This window comes from Brachionichthys hirsutus, chromosome 9 (genome assembly GCF_040956055.1).
Source record: "Brachionichthys hirsutus isolate HB-005 chromosome 9, CSIRO-AGI_Bhir_v1, whole genome shotgun sequence".
NCBI lineage: Eukaryota > Metazoa > Chordata > Actinopteri > Lophiiformes > Brachionichthyidae > Brachionichthys > Brachionichthys hirsutus.
Window position 1 is genome coordinate 12,334,063 of NC_090905.1, and position 25,125 is coordinate 12,359,187.

Genomic DNA, 25,125 nt, shown 5'->3' on the forward strand with positions numbered 1-25,125 from the left:
ATAAACCCATAAAAATACAAATACAAGTACAAAATGCTAATTAGTGAGCTTTATGGATACAGTTCGGTGGATTTCTTCTCGCTTCGGACAAAGCCAGGCTATCTGTTTTATGATATGCTAATATCTCTGCCTGCTGACTGCAGCTTCATGTTTAGCATAAACACATAAAAGCCATTAGGCTCTCATCTGAAGTTTGGCAAGACAAAAACAAAGCACACTGAAACACCCTTCTGTTGGGATTGTACCGCGGTGGTGATGCATGTGCGCAGGTGGACACGTGATGTCATTTCCTTTAACTGAATGTGAATATAGTGTATGAGGAAAAGGTTGAAGGCAAGGTTCTGTGGATCTGAACGTTTGCAAGACAAAGGAAGAGCAAGACAAAAGGAAAGAGCGAGCGAGCGTTCGATTATCACAGTGGAGGTGACCGGGTGGCGGGCCGCTCAGAGGTCAGTGGTCGCCTTGGCGGTGAGCGCCTGGATGCGGCTGGTGTTACAGTTTTTGCAGAGGACATGTCCGTCTAGAGGGTAGCAGCCCTGGTTGTCCCCCTCAGAGAGCAGAGAGCCACAGTCCTGCAGGACACAGACACTCTGTTAGGCTGCAAGCACAACAGCACCAGAATACAGGCACAGAACCAAGGCCGAAGAATCGCCACCACGTACGGATGAGCGACCGTTAAGCTCTACGAGAACAACAGCGACGTTGGTCGGCTTCAGCTCCTGGACCGGTGCCACCAGCATTCTTATATTTGTATACACGAGGTCACATTTTTGTCTCATTTTCGTTTTTAATTGTGAATAAACAAATGTTAGCACGCTGACAAACGGAATGAAAAGGACGAATCGGGGGGGGGTCACGTCTTCTATTACAGTCCCAGACATGAAGTTCTGGAGATCTACCCCTCGGCGAGCGATAGATGCCGGCTTTGTGTCGAGCGGTGCTTTGCTAGAAGTTGCAGACGTCTACTCTCTGTTAACAAGGCCTGTCAGGATCCAGAGGACATCACAGCCTTCAGACTGACACCGCCCAGAACATACTGCCCATCAGACTGTGCAGAGCATCTGTGAAAAACGGAACCTTCATCATCATCAGTGAAGGTAAGTCACGCTGATGCTATCGTTAGACAACAACACGGCGCACTAGGTTTGATTCATTCTGGCAGTCCTTGCTGTAACTGTGGTTACACAGGTTTACGGCAAAGTTTCACAATAAAAGCCTGTTCAGAAATGAAGGTTTTCTGAGTAATGAAATGCTGGAGGGCTTTTCATGTTGAACAGATACAGGAAGCATTGACTTTGCATGAGCTGTGTAACGCACTAAAGCAAACTGAGCGTATCAGGAGTGGATTAAACTCAGCTTTGGTACTAAAATATGAACATATATCAAGTACATTTGGTTGAGAGTACAACTACAAGATCTTTAGGCTGGCTTTAAACCACATGGACGCACTCAGAACTACAGCTCCATTTTCTCGTGTCTCCGTGGTGACAGAATTCTCCGGTTGTCGAGCTTTGACCTTTATGTTTGCCGAACGCTCTGTGACGACACGACACGTTACTTCTCTTTGAGGAGGACACATTATGTCTCAGCACAGATTGGGTTACAATGCAAGTCCATGAACTTTGCAGACGGAAGGTAGAAAGCCATTTCCAGGACGTGTAACGTCATAACCTGATGACGGCCACCCGGAACAGCGGAAGCTGGAATGTGCCGTCCACTAATCTAAGAGCTGAAGACACGAAACACACAGAAGACGTACCTCACAGCGGTAACACTTCACGTGGAAGTCACGGTCCAAGGCCACGATGCGAACGGTCTCCTCCTGGCCCGGAGCTGGCATGATGGGCTCAGAGCACACGCAGCAGCGAGGAGCAAACTTCCTATGAAGGAGAGCGAGAAACAACTCAACGACGAGAGCTAGACTTTGTTCGGTAACTTCAAAGAAGCATTCGTTTAGCAGAAGAGCTGAAAACGCAACACGGACATGTTCTGGCTGAAGTGTCAGCAAATCGTTGCTTATTAACACTTTCAGCAGACAGAACAACAATAGCATTCAACTGAATTGCATTTCCATCCTCCTGACAAATAAATAAGTAAATAATCCCTCTCTATTTAGCTTTAGCTTGATGTTGACCAGCAGACGTTTGAGCCTCAAATTTCTATCAAAAATGTCCTAAAATCTCTCTAGAGTTGTTTTAAAACGTGTCTGATCTGCTTATTTCTTTAGCGCACTAATATTTGTTGTTGTAGGGACATTAGCTTACTTATTATTAGCTTATTATGAGTTGAACATGGTGAGGCCTAAGACATCTTGCACCAACTGTGGAGCCGAGGGCTTGAGTCATGCTAATAAAAGTAAGGAGTTTCTAGGAATGAATGAAATTTTTTTTGTTTACAAACAAGTTGCAGATCAGTAAATGAAAGAAATGTGGAGCAATTTTAAGGTGACAGTAACTCTTCATTTACTCTGCTAAATGCTCCATTATGTTCACCAGCAAGATGCTTCATTTGACTGCAGTTTGGTAGTTAAAGCTGCACGCCATTTAAAAGAAAAAAGAAAAGCTCATGGTAAACAAGACGGAGAGTCGAGGCACACAGCAAAACTTAAACCTTGTCTAACTGTCTCGGTTTGTTACTGCAAGCACAAGTTCAATGAAGACATAACAAGCCACGAGCTGCCTACTTGTGAAAGTCCTCGATGCAGTGGATGTGGTTGGAAGCGTCCACGGTGAAAGGGATGCCGTCCAGGCTGCGGTGGCACACCACGCAGGTGAAGCAGTGAGGGTGGTAGGCTTTGCCTGTAGCCCGCAGGATCCGCTCCATGATGGGCTTGCTGCAGATGGTGCAGGTCTCCAGGGTGTTCTGCAGACACACACACAAAACAACAGACACCCACATGATTACACAACCAACCCGATGAACAATTAGCTCTTGTCTGCAAACAAATTTTAACCGGGGGGGGGGGGGGGGGGGGGGGCTTGGCAGCAAATAAATTGAGAACCTTTGGATCGTCCGTCCTCAGATCCCTCCGATGCTGAAGGAATCTGATTAGCACTCCTCCCGATACACAAACAGTCATTTTTCAGCCGCCTTCATCTTCTCTCCATCCTCCCATATGCAAAAGTGTTAGCAGTAAATATTTCCACTTTGTGATGACTGCAGGTTTTCTGCAGCCAGGCGACTCAGCAAGCGGCCCACAGGGTGGGGGTGGGGGTGGGGGGGACGTGGCAGCCGCTTGCCTCTGACTTATCCGTGGCATCTCTCTTCTTAATATCAGCCAGGATATGCCATTTGTTATTTCAATATTTCATAAATAATGACGGACTCTCTAAACAGCAATGCAATTATAGGGGAGGGATACATCATGTAGGGTGAGGTGATCAATGTGCGGTCTGATGGGCCCGGCTGCTTCTCATTCAGGCATTTCCTGGATCTCTCTGTCTCTGTTCTCCCCTTTTTACTATGCTTGGCTGGGCTAATGAGTTCACGCTTCAGCCGTTCCCATTGGCTCCCGCTGCAGTAACAAGCTGCCTCAGTGTTTCCAAACACAGCTCGAGGTGTGTAGCAACACTGCGCCGCGTCATCGGCTGCCTCCCAGACACGCCGCCGGGCCCGGCCGTTTAAAGTGACACTTCTGTGACCGTTCAGCCGAGGTAAGCTCCCGACCCATCCCCCTGTCCAGCTGCGGAGCACACGCCTTGGCGTTCAGAGTCTATATGCAAAGCAGCCTCACGGGATGAGGATCCTCTGAAACCGCGGTGTAAAAATGTTCCTGACATGATTCGCTGAGCTGCCTGACTTCTGCTCGTAAGGCCTCCTCATGACACGGCCATGTGTCACTGGAGGGTAAGAGGGCATGAGATGAGAGCCGCTGAAGTACGACTCCAGGCTGGAAAGAAGCGGCTTGAAAAATGGCCATTTCTTCAAAACACTCCTGGAGAGGCCTCTTTTTTTTTTCTTCTTCTTCTTCTTTCATGAAAAGCTGTGCATGCAGACACACTCTGCATTCTTATTTGTCTTTTCCTCCCTTCAAGTTAGAGTAGAAATAAACAGATGTCCCAGGGCAACATTTGTTTGTAAACAATGTCCATATTGCAGTCCTGGAATGAAGCCTTTAATGAGCTCTCTGTACCGAACCCTTGAGGTTTGCCTCGCACACACGGGGAGAGAGAGGTAGAGAGGGAGAGAGAGAGAGAGTGTATTTTCAACCTGAGAGAGATACCAGGGCCAAACAGCTAAACATCCTCGACTCTTGCTCATCTGTCTGCGTTTCCACTTGCTTCTTCTCATCTGCCCTTCATGTGGGAATACCTTGCCCTTGTTTAGCTTAACTGGAGCACATGATTTCACAGCACACAGTTCCTCCGGGCCGCTGTAATGAGTACAGTACTCAAAAGACAAAATTTTCTCTCTTCCTCTCAGATGGTGCGATTCTATGACCTCAATTCATTCATTCTCCTCCGCCGCTGTTGTCTTTTATTCTCCCGTTGACTCCTTTTATCTGGCATTAGGTAACATTTATCAGGTCGGTGACACAAATGCGTGTTTGATGTCAATGCAAAGACTTTGCGTGAGCTTTGCTCTAGATTTTGGGTTCAACCTCCACAGATGGTTGGGTGGAATTCTGCAGAAATCACTTTGGTGCCCTCTGTGTCCAGGTTCTTTGCAGTTTGCCACTAGAGGGCTGTATACGTCTGCAGATGTCCGGGTTTCACTTTCCCCCTGACAAAACATGATGTATTCAAGCATATGTATTCTCTTTTTTTTCCCTCCTCTCCCTCATACATTTCTCTAAGTGTTTGCCCAGAAGGCTAAACAAATGTCTAGGCAGATGAGGTAAAGAGAATTTAGGTCAGACAGCCTCTTGCTGAACTGAGGGGTGAGTGGAGTGTGTTCAACTCAATTGTGGCCCCTGCTTCTCATTGCAACTCGTTTTCTTTTGCTCCAAAGCGCCATCGCGGCCTCACACCAAACACACACCGATGGCCACGCAGTCCGGCTCAGCTTCCCACTACTCCGCTAACAACGTTTGACACAGCTGTCCGATGAAATGAGGAGCGTGATGGCAAACAAAGCATGTAGCTGGGAGCCGAGCGCTTCCCTGCTCCGCTCTGGGCGCGAGGCCTCATCTGAGCTCATCCCTAAAGTAAAGCATCTGCTGGTTTGTTACTTTATTGCATCAAACGACACTTAACAGGTACACTGTCACGAAATTACAGTGCAGGAAATAGAATAGAGGAGCTATTCCTAGGTGTATTCGTTAAGCTTTAGAGCAGACGGACCCAAACTAGAGTAATAACATAACTATTATACCATTATCCTTTATCATCATGTCATTATCACAATGCAATGAATTGTGTTTAAACACTGCTGCCCAACTTTATACACCGCTTCACACGCTCAGGGGTCAAGCAATCACACCCAATGATTAGAGGAAATTCAGCTGGTTTACACTTTCCCATGTGAAATAAATGTTTCCAGTTTCAGGATGAAAAGAGTAGATCTCTGAAATCTGCTGTGACGCGCTGTTAAACTAAGATGTTCACCGTCTCTGACCATTTCAACATACATTTTTACACCTATCTGCTCGGGTTTAAAACATTTTTTTTTAATGTGGCCTTGTTGGGCTGACAGCAGCCGTAATTTCAATGAGACGGCATGCGATTTATGACCCGGCAGGCTGGACTCAACCCGGGCCAGATTACAGAGGATGTGGTTCTGTGTGTGAGCGTGTGTGTGTGTGTGTGTGTCCAGGCCTTTGCAGAATGCGGCGGTCAGTTCCAGGCCATGCTGCGTGAGAGTTAGCGGCACCGTACTGGGGCGAGCTCAAACAAGAGTCGGTTTGAAAGACGGGCCTGAGCGTGCTGGTGCAATGAATGAGACTTGATTTTGAACTATGAGTCAAATCCCTCGTCCTTCCTGAGGGAAAGCGTCTTCTGACTTAATGGACGTCGACAAGCAGCCTCGCTCACTTTCACTGCCTGGCGTGGTTCAATCAAACAGGACAAAGACATTAACTTAACAGAATACATAGAATTATCTGCTCATGAAATGCTATGTAATTAGATAAGCAAGAAGGAAGCGGACATACATACTACTACTTTAAGGAACTATGATTCATAGTGTGGTGACGTTCGACAGAGACTGTGAGAATCCGTAATCCAACACCACAAACTACGGCTTTAGGGAAACGGAAACATGGAACTGTTTGTAACACGCACACAAAGTCCGTTATGCAGCTGCCAGATTTGGAATAATTGTTTGCAAGAAAAGAAGGTTTGGACAGAGCACACGTCAGGACGATCCAGATGCTACAGAACCGCGATGTCACCGAGCCGTAGTGTAGTTCCTGGAGGGCCCGAGGTATTCCAGACTCAGAATTGGTTATACCTGGGGCGAGCATCAAAACTAGACAAAGGACTTTTTAAATGGAGCTATACCTTTTTCTTCCTGCTTACTTCATGCTTTGGTAAATGTGAATGTTCCCGACAGATGCAGCAGTGGTGTTAATCTTTGCACTCAACCTGCAGATATTTCCAGAAATAATGCAATATTTAAAGAGATACTACCTCTGATGGTAGTATTCATGTAATACTGCATGAAACATTCCATCTTTGAAATGAAGCGAATGACCCTCTGACGAGTTAAGAACCATCTCGACCGTCACTAACTCTCAGCTGACTCGGTTCCACCCCCTCTGGACATGCATATTTAAAAAGCAGAACTGCCCCCTCATGCCAACGCTTCTGATTGTGGATTCACTAAACGCAATCAGCAATATTTCTATTTTAGTGAGACACTTTGAGTTGGTTGAGTCCTCCGACACAGTCAGACAGGATTAGGGTTAAAACAAACAAACCTTCTTTCACTAGATCTCCGAGGTATCGTCCCTCCCCCACGCCCATCTCAGCCCAACTTGATCGCATCTCTGGTCCTTGATATCAAAGTTAACTTTGATTTTACACACCAGCGATTGCTTTCCAGTGATGCCCCCCCCCCCCCCATACCCTGGCTCTGTCCATCTGTCAGAGCAGCCCAGAAGCATCAGGACAACGGCGCAGGCATATGAAGATATATTAACATGACTTGACTCCTTTACAAAATCCTGTCATTCATCTGTGCGTTATGTAAATCACCCACTCGTATCCTTTTGCAGCCTGGATGCAGATGACTGAGGTGTGTGTATGTGTGTGTGTGTGCTGTGCTTTTGTGTGGGAGTGAGCTTGTCACGCAGTGGAAAGTGATTCTTCTAATGGTTAGGGTTAAATCAGAGGATCAGTGACCTCAAATCATTGTCTGAGTTTGTAACACTCTCCTCTGCGTGCTTGCCAGTCGGTCGGGAGGGCCGCACTGAGGTTTCGGTGTCTCTGACCTGAAACGGCCGAGCTTCCTCTAACCTGCGATGCTCAGCTCAGTCTGTCTGCCAGCGTAATAAATTCTCACTGGGTTATGGATGACCAGAGTGTGTAGGAATGGGGTGGCATCCTGCCAGGGCCTCCCATCATGATTTTTTCTCCTTTAAATTTATATCTCTGCCTAAAAGCTTTACGAGCAGCTTCAGCCCTGTGATACTTTTCATCAGCACTTGCGCCGCCGGTGCTGGGCTCCCTTCGTTCTACTGGAGAACACAACTTTTTACAAAGTAAGAAGAACTGTAAATGTCAGAATAAATTTGAATATTCATGCATTCCATTACACTCAGCAGAGCAGCTTTATTTGTTCACGCGTTTCCGCGTTCTCCACGTGACAATATCAGGCTGCGGCCGACATGAAGGGACAGGGCAGAGACGCAGATGATGCCAGCTCAGGCCTTACTTTCTAGAATAATAGGTGGCACTTGGGGCCGGATGGCTCTCTCACGCTCAGGCGAAGTGCCCCCCCCCCCCCCCCCCCCACCACCCCGTCTGCCTCTCTGCCTTAAATTCAGCTCCGCAGCAGAATGTGACCCCTCTGGACTCTGGGCAATGTCTCCTGCTCTGGTTACAGAGAGGAACTGACAAAGACCCCGGCAGTAGTTCTCCCATGCCATGAGTTAGAGTGACATCGTGGTGGGTCAGCACTGGGTCGTAGATATTCTCCTGCTCGCTGCTGGGTGGAGGGAATATATGCTAAGAGAACATCCATGAGGAAGGATTAGGAAGCTCAGTGTTTGCAATCACTCTCTCCTCTCTTGTCCAAACAGTGCACTCTAATAATAACACCCGTGCTTTCATTGACTTATTTGCAATGCAACAGGACAGCTGGCTCTCCTGCAGCGCAGAGAGTAGCAGGAAATAATGACCTGCTTGAGTTTAGTGGGCTCACACTCACTGTACAGCACAATTACACACACGTATATAATTGTCTTGGCAAGTCTGGAGACGTACTAAGATGTGAAATCCTATTCATGCAAGTGGTATCTAATTGGCTCACTCCTTTGAGGAATTAGACCGAGTTAATCACGTCTGAATATACAGAACTCAATTAGAACTCTGCAAGCTAATGCAGACGGCCATGAATATTTGATGACGAAGTCGGAAGAAAGCCAAACCACTCCGTTCATGAGTGTACCTCCGCTGCCGCCGAAACCAGGGCTGGTGTTTACCTTCCATCGACTAAGTCTCCCAGCGTGAGCTGCAGACGTGCGGATCAGCAGACTGCGATCTGCAGCACCGAAAAGACAAGCTTAAGGGGCCCTGAATGCATCGCATCACCTCTGGACGTGACTACCTGGATACCCATGCCAGAGCGGCGAGGCGTGCGAGTGGTTTGCAGTCACTTCAAAGCAGAGCTGTCGTCCTGTCAGCATGACAAACTTTCTGTCTGTGCTGTTTGTCTCAGAGTGAAAGGATGCGAGGGGAGAGACCAGGATGCATCGTATCGCATCCCCTTCTCAATGACAACAGGGGCTGTGGGGAAGTTCTTGGGGATAGCCCAATGTTAGGTCGGAGATTAGTTTCGCATGAGGGTGGAGGACATCCATCACCGGGAGCACCAACACAGACGCCACCATGCCTGTCCCCTCGGGGGCGGGGGGGGGCTGTGTATCAGTATGGTGCATTTGAACTCCACAAATCAATAACCAAAACACTACCTTAATAAGGGTTTCCTTAATACATGAATTAATATTTTATATTTAAAATACCCATTGGTTGATTTTAATGTACTGAATACCGGTATTTGTTCATGTCTTTCGTTTTTGCTTGTGCAAATCAAATTTCACAAAGAAGTGCCAAAGAAGTGCTACTTATTTGTGTTTTTCTTCTTTATGATGCATTAATTGACTAATGCGACTTATACTCCGGAGCGTCGTATAATCCGGTAAACACGGTAAATTGCTTTCAGTTATTTTATATGGGAAACATTGATTTGACATACGAGTGATTTGAGCTCAGAGTTTGGTACAGGAACGAATGATACTCGTATGTCAAGGTATTACTGTATTTGCTAACCGATTCGATTTTATGTGTAAATTGAGCCCCACAAAAAAGGGTTTTATTTTCAATAATTTATTTCCCAATGAAGTGAATCTGCTCAACAAATGAAACAAGCCAGGCCGATTTTAAGCTGTAAAATCGCGTACTATGAATGGACGACCAGTAAGAACGACATCTTTCCAAGACAGACAAACAGAGTAAAAACTCATCAGTGTTTCCTGGTGACCGGCAGGTCACGGCTGCTCACCGTACCTCTTCCTTTAGAATGGAGAATAGAAGAATGGAAAATCTTTTGGAGATTGTAGCCAATAAGACCCATTTATGTAAAATAACAGCGCCACAGTACAACACCAGATAATGAATGTAATTACACTGAAGCAACTTGGCGTCCGTGACCTTGATGGTCGCCGAAACGCAGTCAAAAGAAGCCGAAATAGATTGAGGTTTTTTTTAAAAGGTTTTTGTGTGGGCAAATCCCTATCTTTTTATTACTGCTCTTTCAATATACTACTCCTGGTGTGACCTTGTGTTTCTTACATCAGTCTCATTACAGTACTCTTAAACTGGCTACACTTTGGATGATCTATATTCATAGGAAGTGGTAGTAGTGGGAATCTGAAGCGTAACATTTTGAATGGTTCAGTTTACCAGCACAAAACCTAACGCAAAGGACAAGTTGTCATTTTAAAGTAAATTAATTACCCAAGTGAGAAACAGGAATGCTGTAGAAATGTATGAGCTCAAATATGTATGGCACAAGAACGGACTTAAATATAGTACACATGAAATCGTGTGTAGGCAATTAGCCTCCGTGACACCCAATCCCATGGCTGAACCGCTACACAAACCAGAAGGGCTAGAAGATGCTCTGTTTGCTCCGAGCGCTGCTAAACCAACACAACCTTGAGGTTAAAAACAGATTTCAATGGACAGGACACATTAAACATTCTTTTCACATCAGATCATAATTTCAAATGGATGAAGTGACTTTAAAAATAATTTAAAACACGTATGTTTGAACTCTAGAGAAGGTACGATGACGGACGGAGCTCCATGAATGCATTTGCACTGAAATGTCAGAAAAGCAAAAGACAAACAAAATCATGTAATTCCAATAAAACAAATAATAGAGAATAAGCTACAGAGTCAGTAATAATCACAGCTGCAATCAGGGGTGGGGTGGGGGGGTTACGTGAAGGCGACTGTTCACGGTGCCAGCTTTCAAACACAAGGGCAGCGCGGTAGAATTTACAGGGTGCAGCTTGTTGCCTGAAGCCGCTCATTCATCAGCTTGCTGTGGCTGCTACGGACAGTTCCATTATCTCCTTGCAAAATTTTAACAAATGATCCCAGTCAGCGCAAACGTGAATTACAAATACATTGCACTTCCTGTGATTACTTCACAATAAAAGTCCGCCTGAACTGGAGAACAGTTCCTAACAGAATTAGTGGCACATCCTTGCTACGGAGTAAAATAAAATAGAGTACAAAAATCACAGTAATACTGTGTTACATAAAGCACCATGAATATCTCTCACGAGTTCAAGTGCCACAACTGGATTTGCTTCATTAGGATTTTAAGAAGTGCCATGTGTAACGATAGAAAGCTGTCGAAATAAAAATGAACAAAAATATAAATGGAGCTCTTACAAATAACAAAATACCACACAGCTGCACGTACTCGGAACAACTGACTGTGTAGCTTGTGTGTTCACATACAAGAAGAACTACTGGCTTTTCAAATTAGAGCAATTTCCTACTTAATGTATAACATCCAGGTACTCGGTCAGCGGTGTCTGAAATACAAGATGCAACGTCAACTTCCTGCACCTTCATGTGAATTAACCGCAACAAAAGTTAAAAAATATGTGACTATCTGTAAAGTCCTGGTCTCAACCAACAAGCCCCCAGTCCTCAAGTTTTAAAAACGTCATCATAGATCTAGTTACATAATTTGACCTCCAATTATGAGAAACCCAGTCAAGGAACATTTTGTAATATCATCCAACCCCAACAGGTTGTTCTCCTATTTGTGAATTTCAAGTTGCTCTGTGATTAATTTGTTCCAGTCTGCAGAAAACACCGAGTCAGCAGTAGTTTGAATCTACTGGAAAATATTTCACATGCAGGGGGCTTTCTTGGAAAACACAAAGTGGTAATAAAATTCAAACCTACTATCTCACAGTAGCGATGATGGAAAGCCTGCTGGCTGGTGTTTGCAAACACACCCGTACTTAAAGTCTTATGTGTGGAAAAACGGGGGAAAGCTGTGGGACACCTCAGATAGAAAAAAAAAGCAGAACAACTGCAACACAACGTTGTTATGTTAACGAGATTAGGAAACGCTCCATGCAAAACAAGACACTAATGGAACATCTGTAGAGTTTATCAGCATCAAGTGGGCAAAGAATAGTCCTCTGAGGAGACGGGCTAAACAGAGGGTAAATACGGCGCTGCAGATTTGTGGGATAGTCGTGTGATTGTTTTGTCAGAGATAGCTGGTGGTAAAATCAGAAAATAGACTAAAAAGAATTGGATGGCCGCTAGACACAAATCACCCAGTGGAAAAGATAGAGCTTGCTAATCGAGTGCTGGTATTCATCCCCAGAATATGTAAAGTCTAAAGAGCATCCAAACAGCAGTCAGGTCAGCTGTGAGAGTGGGCTCAATCCCCTCATTTAACTCCAGGTAAGACAGCAACAAAGTGTCCGTCTCAAAATGTATGTAAGGTCAGGTAAGGTCAATCACATAATTTTCATGAACTGAACTTTTAAGAGCAGTTTAAATCTAACTTTTACACACTCATTTGCCCCAGCTCTTCTTCAAGATGCAAAACAAGGGGAATGATTTGCTTCTCATACAATGTGACGCTTTATAGAGGGAGCGCAGTCTGAAAATATATTATCAAAAATTCACAGTGTGTCATTAATGCTCATTTGCTCCTAGACATTCCTAGACTAACTGACTTGGAGGCTATCTTGAAGTTTCCCTATTCCTCTCTGGGATATGACATTTCTCTTCAGAGACTCGGCTCTCGCAGTCATTCTTTAATCGCACAGAGGCGTATGACCCTGAGGATGGGAATAAAAGAATAAGAAATTACTTTCATTAAGAAATTCAGATTTCAACATCCTTTTGATCTTGTGCCAGAAGAACATTTATGCTGATGAAATGCATAAATAAAGTTCTTAAATTATCCCGCTCTTCTGTAGCGCATGTATCAGAGTTGGAGAACTTCCAGACAAGACAACTACAATCACAGTGAGTGCCTGTGAAAAGAGATGAATTAAGAGACGGCCTGCCGCTGATTTAAATGTCATGCAGGTCAACTTTGAGATTTTAGTAAGGTAAATAATCCCGCCATTTCCTGCAAGTGAAGTGATGGACAGTGCTGGTCGGAAGAATCAGCGACATCAGGGCCAATTCCTGGAGGAGAATTCATTAGAAATATGAATGATGTTTTCAAAACGCATCAACAGTGCCCAGCATAAAAGGAAGGTGGCAACTTAATTCCTAAAAACATTATAAAAGCTGTACAGTGACGATGTGACCTACTCCATATGTCTTTTGTGTTTTAACCGTTAAAAGCCAGCGTGACGATCGAGTGAGTCAGGACAGTCTGCATTGGTCTGGATCAAGACAACCATTGGTTGAGGTAGAGAAACTGCAGAGCTTTATTCCACGTGCCGGAACAGAACCATAAAACATCGCTGATTTAGCATGGCACCCTGTTACATTTCTATGAGAGTATAATTCTCATATAATTCTGCCCCACAATGAGCACGTAACAAACCTCGTAGCAACTTAGCTGCCGTCGGTTCAGAAAGGCATTCGGGGGGCTTATTTGAGGTGCTTTATTAGTAGAGGCAAACGTAGCCTCTGCCTGACTAAAGCAGAGATGAGCTTAAGCTAGCTCGCACTTCTGAAAACAAGAACACCTACGTAATAATCAGAGCGAGATGGTGGGAGTTGAGACAAAAAAAAAAGTTACTTACAATGTAACAAGGCTCGCAGTACGCCTTCTTCTCCACGGCAAAGAACGGCTTGCCACGCAGCTTGGTGCTGCAGGTCATGCAGACGAAGCAGTCGACATGGAAGACCTGGTCCATGGCAGTGCATCCGGTTCCCTCACCAACTACGTTCTCTCCACAGCTGGCACAGCGCCCTGGGGAGAGGAAGACGAGAAGAGGCTGAAGGCGCATTCGCTGGAAATCCACACATATTTAAGGTCAGACAAAGTCCATCAGGAAAGCAGCACGCCATTTCACTGAAAGAGATTCGCACGACGCTCAGAAGTAGTGTTGCACCGGCAGACGTTCCGGTAATGGTGAATAGTTTCAGCTGGAAGGAAGCATCCGAGCGGCTTCAGTGAACCCCTCTTTATGTCTCGAAATTATCCAGATCAAAAGAAAACAGTATGACTAAAATAGCCGTACATATTACACTTATTGCTTAAACATTACTTAGTATAATGCAAATTAATAACTGAGTAACCTTTTGCTAATAAAGTAATATGTGTTAGTATATTAAGCATGCACTGAAGAACGTATTACAGTAACTGTTCCATCTGACAAGCTGCTGGCGTGACGCTGCTGCTCGGATCAATAGGTTGAGCCGGGCTTCAATTCACCTTCTTCCCAAACATTTCAAGCTTTCTCTATAAATGCTTTCATTCCTGATGTGAGAAGTGCCTAATCTTCAGTTCTATTTCAAACTCCGGATAAGGAAAGATTAAATGGGACAATTATGCGACATTAAAGAAACCATACACATCACCAAAAAGTGACATGGATGACATCTATTTAAAAAAAATATATATATATATATATATCAGGCTTTAAATGATAAAAAAGAAAAACTTTAGAAGTACAATCAACTCTTTGTAACAGGGGCACAAGTGGCCTGATATTATTGCGGCAGAGAGAGCCTGATTGCGTTTTGCGGGACATGGCATTTGGATATCTTTAATTGAGTTGGAGATATCATTAATTGAGTTTAAGATGTCCTCGACTCAATGCTAGTTATCTTCAACCCAATTAATAACACTGTCAATTTAATTACTGGTATCTTACAATAAGAGGGTTTAAAGAGATATCTCAGAATGCTTTCTTTTTGACACATCTGAGGACCGATGCAATCTCTCAAAGGAAAGCATGATACAGTATATTTAATTAATTCAATTTGAGTTGTATAGAGGATTTGGGTTTTATTTTGTGCTTCATCTTAAGTGTGATTTGGGTGATGATTGACATTCTATGCTCTGAATGGAACAGTTCAAGCACGCTACAGACGGCGGAGAGGCTTTAACTGCCGGAGATACGACACCCACATTTTCACACTTCCACTTTCTGTGTTCATATCAAATAATTCAAACAATAAAGTGTGTAAAGCTGAATCTGTCTCAGGTATCAGCAACTGTCGGAAGTTATATGTGGTTGAGATCAAATATCTGCCAGTCTGTGAGACTAATGGTATTCTAATCTTTGCAAACTCATTATCTTATTGTCAGAAACCGGCTCAAAAATGACTGAAAGCACAACTTTTCCATTGCGAAATCCTTCCAGAAACACTGATCTTTGTGACTTTTTTTTAAAGTGGGTTACATGGGGGCGGGGGGGGAGGGGGTTGGGGTGAATTAAGAACCAAAGAACTGACAAATTGCTATTTGAAGTCACTTGGTCATTTGTAATTCGTATCACCGCAGCATTTTGTACATTCATTTTGCGATATCTGTCACCCATGGCGACTCGTACTGCAGACGGGCTTTCATAAAGCCCGCTATGCAGTTTCATCTGTTCCCACCGCTCTATCCACACCTCAATTACGGCTGCGTTACCTACTGCACAGGGAGGCAGATTAAACAAACTAGTGAAGGCACGTCTCGGGGGGACATGTGGGTGTCAATGGAATCACAAGCAGGGTAATCACTTCAGCGAGCCAGAAGGAAAGAGAAAAGGAGAGCGAGCGAGCGAGAGACGGCGACAGAGCATGCAGAGCCTGTTAGTGGCTTCAGATCACAGGCCATCTTCAGTGAGTGGATGAGAATGCCAAACATGTCCCACAGGGCTCCCACTTTAAACAGCGAGGAGGAAACCTCTCGGAAATCCTTTTCCTTTTGGCAGTCTGTGATCGGGAGCGCCCTCAGGAGCTTTTTGTGTGCGACTGTGCATATATCACGCACGCACACACACACACACACACGGGAAAAAAATATCTTTGCACCAGACATGCCACACATGTAGACCCAGTATACACAAACAGACGCAAGTATAATATAACATGCAGACATGATGCTAGAAAGAGCAGCCGCTCTGAGGCCGTTTCAATCACTCGTGTGTAGAGCCGTCTACAGAACCTGATTAATCTGGAAGCTTTAACACATTGTGTTTTCAAACATGCAAATTCATGATCAATTCTTTTAATTATTCCGGAATCTTAAAAGCCCCCAGACGAAGCCAAAGTCGTGTGGACGCAGTTCCTTGAGCTGTCGTTCGGTTGAAATACAACCCGTCTGAACCATCATCTTCATGCACGTACATTTGCTTTGTTGATGTCAGCAAAGATGCTAGCTTTTAGACCGGACCAGAGGTGAGCTGGGCCAACAGAGCGAAAAAAAGCTGCCAGATGAAATCGCCAAATGGATCACCGTGCACTGGAGAACCAATAGCACTGAAGACCCTCAAGGAAAGCGTTGTCTTCAAAATGCAAATTTCTAGCTATATTGTCTGTTATGTAATAAATATTTATTTCATCATCTCTCGCAATTTTCCAGAGTGGCAAATATTTTAGGTTAAGGATACTTTAACAGGCAATTCACAAAAGTTGGAATAATTGTTCCATCAGTAAAATGTCAGAAAGTAGCGCATGTCCAACTTCCATGAGTGCAAAGTGACATCAAAATGTCTCTTTTACCAGCCCCGAAGCCGCTACCATTTATACTTTTGTTGTCAGTTAACTATTTGAGTATCTTTTTAACATCTTCTGACTTGGATTGAAAGAACTAAACAGTGAGACCTCGTGTTCCATCAAACAAGAGCACATTTATCTAAAGCAGACTTCTATTATGATGGCTTTCATTGAAATGATGCCACAAAGTGAAAAATATGATGCCTTTGAGTGAGTCTAAGTTTCCTTCTCCAACACTCCTACTATCTGATAATAGAGCGCCATGTTTTACAATACTTGACATCAATAATTTCACATGTCTGCCTTGGAAATAAGCATTTTCAATTTCAGACACTACTTCAATTGAAATTGAAGCAACAGCATATTTACCCCCGTGGAGATGATCGCAAATACTTTCGAACTATTTCAGCTGGGCATAAAGGAATCATGAAAGACCTCGCTGCTCCCCAGTGTCCTTTTGCACGGGGAATGGAACCAGAGTCTTAACATCGAAACTTCAAATAGTTCCTGTAGAGCCAATGCGGTGGTAGCAGGGCGGGAGGGAGGGGGTTCATTTACACTTTACTCACTTTCTTTCCTTTCATTCTTCATCCCTCAGAAGTGTCTCTTCTCTGTTACATCGAAAGTCAAAAGAAGGACTGAAGATAAAATCTTTTCTTATTTTAAAGAAGCACATTCCCTGTGAGCTACAGAGGGAATGGTTAGACAATTTAATTGTATAAAAGGAAAAGATTAAAGAGGCCTTGACTCGGTCCCATAAATAATTGATTTCTAATGTATTTGTAGTGGCAGCGAAACACTGTTGTTTGGGAACGGGGGATGCTGAGTGGCAGAACGCTTCAGATTTACCCCAGTCTTTGCCTTCTTTGTTTTTTTTGTGTGTGTGTGTGTTTTTCACGCCGTGATATTGAAGCAACATGAAAGGCAGAAAGGGAGCACACTTGCAGCTCAATTTGATCTTACATCGTCAGAAATCAAAGATTGTGCGTATAAAGAATGATCGCAAGGAACTTTTTTTTTTTCGTGGGAGACCAAACTTTTCACACTATGTTACTAAAGAATACAATTCTGCTGGTGCAACCCTTGTAAACCCCAAAGGCAAAGCCAGGAACTGTAGCTTGCATCCAAAACGAATAAAAGAACCACAAAATCCATTTTGGGACTTCAACTAAAGTTTTCCACTTGAATTAAAATGTCTGATAGATAAGGTGGTAAATACACAAACTACATTCAGCAACTGCATATATATACTCAAGAAGCAACACTAGTTAAATAACATTATGTAAGGAGAGAATTAAAGCAACTAATTATCTCGCTGTACGTACTTCATACATTTAAGGCTTTATTTTTGAGTAACACAGCATTAACTTATGGTGACACCGTGAGAAATGTCATTGAAACAAAATAAACAATGTTGTGACGCCTTATTAACACTTAATTAAAGATATAACAACAGGTCAGCGAGTGGTTAATAGGAGAAAACAAGTCTGTCGGACACATTGCGAGTGCAACTCCTGGCTGCGACTGCCACAGGCCATGATTTGTGAGCGGCTTTATCTCCTCCCCCTCTTGGTTAATCTACTTTGTTGCTTCACATTGCCCTCTGTACAGCCTGACAATGTTGTGGCCTCTCGCCTGCCGTAGGATGATGAGAGAAATTGCTGTCATCGCTGCATTTCAATCTCTAAATGCCTCTTTCCTAACCCTTGCCTTTAATCTCATTCCCAATGTCAGCAATAGCAATCTCCAGGACTGCTGCGGCGATGGCGCAGGACGGAGGAGAGGCGAGCCTGTGCCACTAAGCATTATCGCTCGGCCTGTCAGGGCCCGCGGAAGCAAAAGCAAGGGGAATTCAGTGTGGGTTACATTTTTTAGAAGCAGGTTGGCAGTGGCGGCATAGAAGGGTGCCAGGGAGCGAGCAAGGTCGGCAGCGAGAGACAAGGGAACAGGTGAGTGTGTGTAAAGCAGAGTATATTGGCAAAGCTACGAGTTCAAAGAGGTCTCTGTGTTTGTATGTTGTTCATCCGTGCGCACCCGTGTGCTTGTAACTATGTTTTGCGTGCATGAGCATGCGGACGTCGACTCATTCCTGAGGTCAAACGCTCACTCACAAATGAAATCTAGCAACGCGAGTGCCCCGGAGCCTCAGCTGGGCTCGCACGGCAGCTGATCTTGCAAGCCTCAGTGGAGCTGTCTCAACGAGACAGGATAGCAAGCGTGGAGCCTGGGGGGGGGGGGGGGGGGGGGGGGGCTGGTCACCTCACGTGCACTGCTGCCAAAAAGCAGGCTTCCGTCACTGGGAAGGGAAGCCTAATGCTGGCACATGGCATCATCTGAGAAACTAGAAAGCAGCATTATGAGGTCAGTGCGGCAACAAAATAATGAGAGAAAAAGAAGGTAAAGAGCCCCCATAAACCAATAAATGTTAGATGGAACAATCCCAGCTGCTTAAAATAGCAGCAAATATCATCAAGATACGACAACAGCACATGACTAATAAATAACAGCTGAAGACAGTATATTGTCATTTATTTATAGATTTGAATAGAGAATATATATATATATATATAATGAATTTATTCAGTTAAACAAATACAAAGACAAAAGGGCCTTGGAATTGAAAGCTGCATTAAATTTATGTGGCTATTGTGTTGTGGATTACCGTCTTTTTTCGGTCATGCATTATAATCCACTGTAGGTGGTATAGCTATGCAAGGATTGAGACCAGTTGCCCCCCCCCCCCCCCCCCTCCCCACCATGCCCCTGGGTGGTCCCTGACCTGCTTCTAGCAGCATGATGCTCTTCGGTCTGATTGAGATTGCTTCAACATACATATAGACATGAAGTACAACACAACATAACAAAGAGGCAACACTCGTGTGTGATTGGAGGAAATCCTCTCTGAGTGATGGAGGGAACCAGCTCAAGTTAAAGGGCCTTCGAGGAAATGGTGTGAAAAAAGAAAAAAAGAAGCAGGCAGGGTCAAACTCAAATGACTTTTGATAATTTTTTCAAAAAGACAAACAAGAACTCACCTATACTACTGCTCTTTACCTTGACCAGGGAGGTTATGTTTCAATACTGTATTCTTTTTTTTCATTTGTCAACAGAAAAAACCAAGCGGACTTCGATTTGGGGAGCTGAAAGTCGCAACATTGTTGTATTTATCAACAATTTCTGAGCAGCATCACATGGTTGAAAGGGGCGCTTGTCGATTGGACAAAATAGGAGGGGAAATCCCGCCCTCTCCCATGTTTGTTTTGGTTTGGAGTGCGCGCTGTACTTCCTCTACCAAAGATGCACTGCATTTAGCAATACTATGTACATTTGGTACTGTGTTTGGTCCGTTGAGCGTTCATACTGCATACCCAGGGTTCCGTTGCAAGCAAACAGAGACCCATGTTTTCAGGCGGACCAGAGAACACTTGTTTGATCCACACCAGAGTTCAGATAAGCTTTCAAGCCTGCCCCAAACGAAGCAGACTATCAAAGGAAACAAACTCTGGTCCGTTTAAAGCGGACCAAACAGCGACAGTGTGAAAGCGACTTAAGTCTACAGCACTTTGTGTCAGCTACGATTGTTTTAAAGTGCTTTATAGATAGCGGTAATTTGAGGGGGAAAAAAAGTACTTTTTAAAATCAATTTTCATGAAAAGCACATGTATTTGTAAATGTAAATGTATTATCATATTGCACAAGACACATTGCTTTGTTTCTGTCTAGATGCTGAATGAATATTAAAAATTAGGTTGGTTTGACAGGAATACCTTCATGCATTAGAGAGGAACAGCTGTCTGTATCGGGGGTGACGATTGGCCAAAGGCATTTGGAGACTGTGGAGGTGGAAGCTGTGCTAAGGTGGGTCTTTTTAAGGTTTTACTCTGACACACATTCCACTTGTTATGACATGCAGAGACACATCTAAAAGCAAACTCCTAAGAGGTTGCTGAGGGCGACCTCAGTAAAATGTTAATGAGCTCCACCAGAGCAACTTAGACAATGCTAAACTGGAAGACTATTAATACATCCATGTAGAGATGTAATGAAGCAGAGGCAAGAGTACATGTGTAAATATCAAATGTTTTCTGACCTCATTCTCTATTCTGACTCCTCTGGCCTGTACAATTACTGGAGCTACACCACCATTTGTATCTCTTCCAAGATTCCTCATGAACATTTTATGTGAGGTGTCTTATAAATTATGAGAGATCCTCCAGCTGACATTATGAGGAAAATTGGCAAGGCCGTTTTTTCTCTCTCTCTGGCTCTTATCATAGAACAAAAGTAAATTCAAACCATGAGGAAAGGCTTTCCCAACAGTTCAGCCTCCCTTGCAGGATTCAGAATGCCCAGATTAAATTATCTTATTTCAAATCATCATGTCGCTAGTATATGGCGATAAAGTAACAGAAATATTTATGCCACTGCTAGAAAAAGGATGTTAAAATCGCCATCGTCATTAATTCTATACAGCAGAGTACAGAAAATTCTGGGATTGCATGAAAGAGCTCTCAGCGTGTCATTTTGGTATTACAATAAATAACAACAGATTCTGTGCAGCAGAATGATGTACACTGTGTAAGTATCATCGTCACTAATTGTGAATAATGCAAAGCATCTCATCCTTTCAATTATTCAGCTTTACGTCCTGGTTTCGGTTGACAGAAATGTCGCGATGACAAAATATTGTAAGTTCCTCTGATGCCAAGGCATCTGCACTGCAAGATGAGTCGCTGTGTCTTATTAGATTTCCACAAACACAGCACACCTACGCACAACCTAAGTGGATTAAACATGACGGATGATGACATTTGAAGAAAAGGCTCTTTCAGATTACTCAAATCTAATCTGGAACTCCAAATCAGGACTAATCAGTTGTTTTTCAAAGAACTTCAATCATATGAGGAATGTTTGGCTTGCAAACTGTGTTTGTCACAAGAAAAGCCTTTTTTTTTATGGTGCATCATTTTCAGGGTTTTTTTCTTGCATTTCAGAGCAGCTGTTTTTTATATGCACAAAAAACATGACCGGTTTACTTCCTGGACTCATTGTAAGAGGGAATAATAGCATTGTGCGTCCAGAGATGGAACTCGTCTGAGTTGAATGCAACGTTTTTAGTGGCTTCATAATGCCAGAGTCTAACGCTAATTCAATTGAATTAACCCTGTCTGGACCAATGAAAGCTCACCATTGCTGTTTTAGATTCGAAGCTCATCAAAGGCATTCATGACACCAATAACAACTTAGCTATAGGAAGACAATGATCCGGTCCAGTAGCGCGCCACAGATCGCAGCCCCACTTTGATTAATCTTGTTAATTACTAGCCTCAGGGTTTCAAACCATCTTCCCCCAGAACGCCACCAAAGAGGCTTGCGTACCATTAGACCCTTTGTAATAATAAAACTATCATGTCTTGTGACTGATTCCCCCACAGCCCTGGATATACAAATAGGAACATAGTGGACTAAAATCAATTTCAACATTAGTGTACCGTTGTGGCTCTATGTACATTCTTCAGCGGGGGAGGACAGGGGCTCTGTGGATTTGCTAAGCAGCATGTGCCTGTGCTTGAACTCTCTCCTAATGAGTCCCTGCAGTCACCTCAGTGGAAGGCTCCTGCCCTCATCCTCTATCTTTCCTCTCAGTTAATTCAGCTGTCGCCTTGTTTAACCACAAGATGACCCTCCTCCCTCCCTCCCTCCCTCCCTCCTCTCCAGTAACAGCCAGCAGCTGTCAACTAGGGATGCACACGCTATCCCTAACTTGTTCTGGCTACCTCAGCTCACACATGACCCATTTCTCCCATGTCCTTATTTTACCAAATTTCAGCCAGTCAGATTTATAGCTGGCAAATAGTGACAACGTGCATGCATGGTATAGCACGCCGTTGGATTCATGCCAGGTCTACCTCATGTAAGCATTCACTCAAAAATTAGGACAAGGCTTTGGATGGCCTTCCCTCTGTAGAATGTCTACACTTTGCTTAAGCCAACAGATCCATTTGACCTATGTCTAATGTGAACCAATTAAGGTTTTTACATCAGTCCGCTCTAACGTGAAGCAGAATATCCCTTAATGCCAGTTAAATACATGTCCCTGTAGCTATAATACACCTACACATGCTATGGTGGTGTGCTGTGTTATTATGTGCTGATGAAAAGCCTGCTTCAGAGCTCAACGGAATGTATTGAGCGGTATCTAATGGGCATAGGAACTAATTCCAGGGCAAATGGGATTAAAGGCTAGAGAAGAGAGAGCAGCAAAGGGATGTCACTTTCTGGCAGCAGAAGGGACAGAGGGCAGAAAAATAGAAATGAAATGTAAAGGCACAGAATCCTGATCTTTTGAATCCTATTTTGGCAAAAAGTAGTATTAAAATGTGTATTTTTTTTAATCCTGGCAGTTATTGAACACAAAATTAATATCAAATGCTTCGAAACAAAATGAAATAAATACCGCTGGGCAATCAAGCAAGATATCGAGTTTCATCTACAACAGGATGTTTTTCATCCGTCCAAAGACTTTATCTCTCATCCTCTCTCGCTGTGCCTTTTCCTTTGATCACAGTGATACAGTTTTCAGACTGGACCTTGAGGCCTGCTTCCCAGACTGGTAGATATGCTGCTCTTGGAAGTCAACACATAACACGCACCATTGTGCAAGGTTAACTTTGCCTTAAAACACCTGCACTGTACCAAATAGCTGGCAGACATTTTCTCAAAACATTGCTGCTGGTAACGCAATAACATTTGCGGGACCCTGGGCGGACTAATGTAGGACACAGTACGTCAGGCTTACCGGTATTCTGTTAATCCAACCAACGTTGTTTCATTTAGCCACATCACCACAAATGTGAAGTGATCGGCAAGCAGTCGTTTTTAACCTATCTAATCGAAGAGTCTATTTTATCAAAGTGAAAAGCGATAGAGGGATACGAAGAAATAAGTTTGCACTCCTTGAACTAATGATTACAAAACTGCATGTGTGTGTGTTTAGCTAGGGCTTTTATCTATGTATCAATAAACCTCCTGGTTAAATAAGTTTATTTTTAAATAACTAAAAATAAAAAAATATATACATTTTGAAGTCAAGAAGTAACAGTATTTTTTCATTACTTATGACTTACCAGAAATGCTGTACTGTTGAAAATGGAATAATATATATCGTAAGTGATATCTTATTAACTCCCAAAGCAAATATGACTGAAATTCATCATGAAATCAGAGACCATCAGAGATCATGTCTAGGTCCACCCTGGACGCAGTCAGGAGAAGAGCAAGTTCCATTCTAGTCTCAAGCAATGCCCAAGGCTCGAAGGAAAAATCTCGGGCTAAAGAATAAATGACCTCATCTTGGAAGAACGTGCAGACACCTCAACATAAAGGAGTCCCAATCGTACCAAGTTGTCTGTAGTACAGCAAGTTGGTGACTCAGCTCGTAGTTGGCTTGTCCAAGGACTATGCAGCCGATCTCATGCAGCAGGCCAAGTCTTAAGGAAGTCAAATCAAAGTTTATGGTCCTAAAGATAAGACGTGTGACAGACCAGTTCCATTTGAATCTGGGAGGGATCCAGATTCCAATGGAAAATCCAGTCAAAAGTCTGCACAAAATATTTGGAAGAAAACAGCTGCACTACATACAAACCAGGAATAACTTAACATGGCTCAATTGATAAAACCCCCAGGAAATTGAAAGCCTGGATGTCTCTTGCTGAAGGTACTCTGGGCCCTTCTAGTCCATGAGGTACCAATGACAACAATGGCGTCACCCAGACCCGCACCCGGTAACTCAGAGCATGGTCGCGGCTCCCCAGGTCTACAAATTACATTATTCTGTGTGGAAATTCCACCAAGCAGCAAATCCCTATTCGTTGTGTATTGAGGAAATTCGAGACAGGGAGGTGATGATGTAAAGTGACTCTTCTGATGTCCGAGATACTTGGGCTGGAATCCTAGTAGAAACTGAAAGGAAGTGACGCAGAGTGGAGGCATGGCTGCAAGGTGACCGGACAGTACCAACAAGGCCTCGGACCACGCTGGGGATATGCGTTACCTTGCAGATGTTTGGAAAAATCAAACATCTGAACATAACGTTTCTCATCCAACAGTCACCAGTATTCCTCCTGAGCCCATCCCACTTGCATAGATGGGCCATGGCAGACACTGCCCCCCCCCCCCCCACTGGTTCTTGGATTATCACTGCTGTGTCTAGGTTACACCAGATTGTATTTCAGAACTATCAAAGATAATTCTGTATTTATTTTTTCATTATAACAAAGTGAACTTAAGAAATAATAGAAATAGTAGAAGTAACATTAAAGTAGCAGTAGTACTGCCATAATTAGATAGTGTTCATCTTTTTGCACGTTACAAGTTTGCACCAGTTTCAATGTCTGTATTATATTTTACATTATACAACATTGCTGATAACCTTTGGTTTTAGTTGTCGGCATGCTGCAGGTTTTTAGGTAAGTCATAGAGTGAGGAATGACGATAATCAAAAATAATTTTAATCTAAAGTGAGTACGGTAAATCATTGTGTTTTCCTTGAATAATTCCTCACCAGTTTTTACCTATTGTGATTTGTAAAAATCGAGGACCCCCATGAGTCCTGACTCGTTAGTTTTGTTTTATATTTTTGTTGAGAAAGATGCCATTTGCCAGCCTTGTGCCACAATCAGAGCAAATCACTTGATTTCTGGTGGAGAAAGCAGCATTCAGAGATCCATACTTTGATCACTTACACTTACACATCAAAATGCTAATGCTATACAGTTGCATGTAAGACAAGCTTGAATGTTTT

General features: G+C 43.6%; 1 protein-coding gene across 1 annotated transcript in view; it reads right to left on the reverse strand.

Moving 5' to 3' along the window:
* Positions 1 to 443: 443 nt before the first annotated feature.
* The window catches only part of lpp (LIM domain containing preferred translocation partner in lipoma), a 92,039-nt gene continuing 67,357 nt past the window's right edge, over positions 444 to 25,125 (reverse strand). The window contains exons 8-11 of the mRNA XM_068743747.1: positions 13,412 to 13,581; positions 2,684 to 2,862; positions 1,760 to 1,880; positions 444 to 572 (exon numbers count right to left, since the gene is read on the reverse strand). Of these exons, the coding sequence (XP_068599848.1) occupies positions 444 to 572; positions 1,760 to 1,880; positions 2,684 to 2,862; positions 13,412 to 13,581 (599 nt within the window). The remainder of the gene's footprint in view (positions 573 to 1,759; positions 1,881 to 2,683; positions 2,863 to 13,411; positions 13,582 to 25,125) is intronic.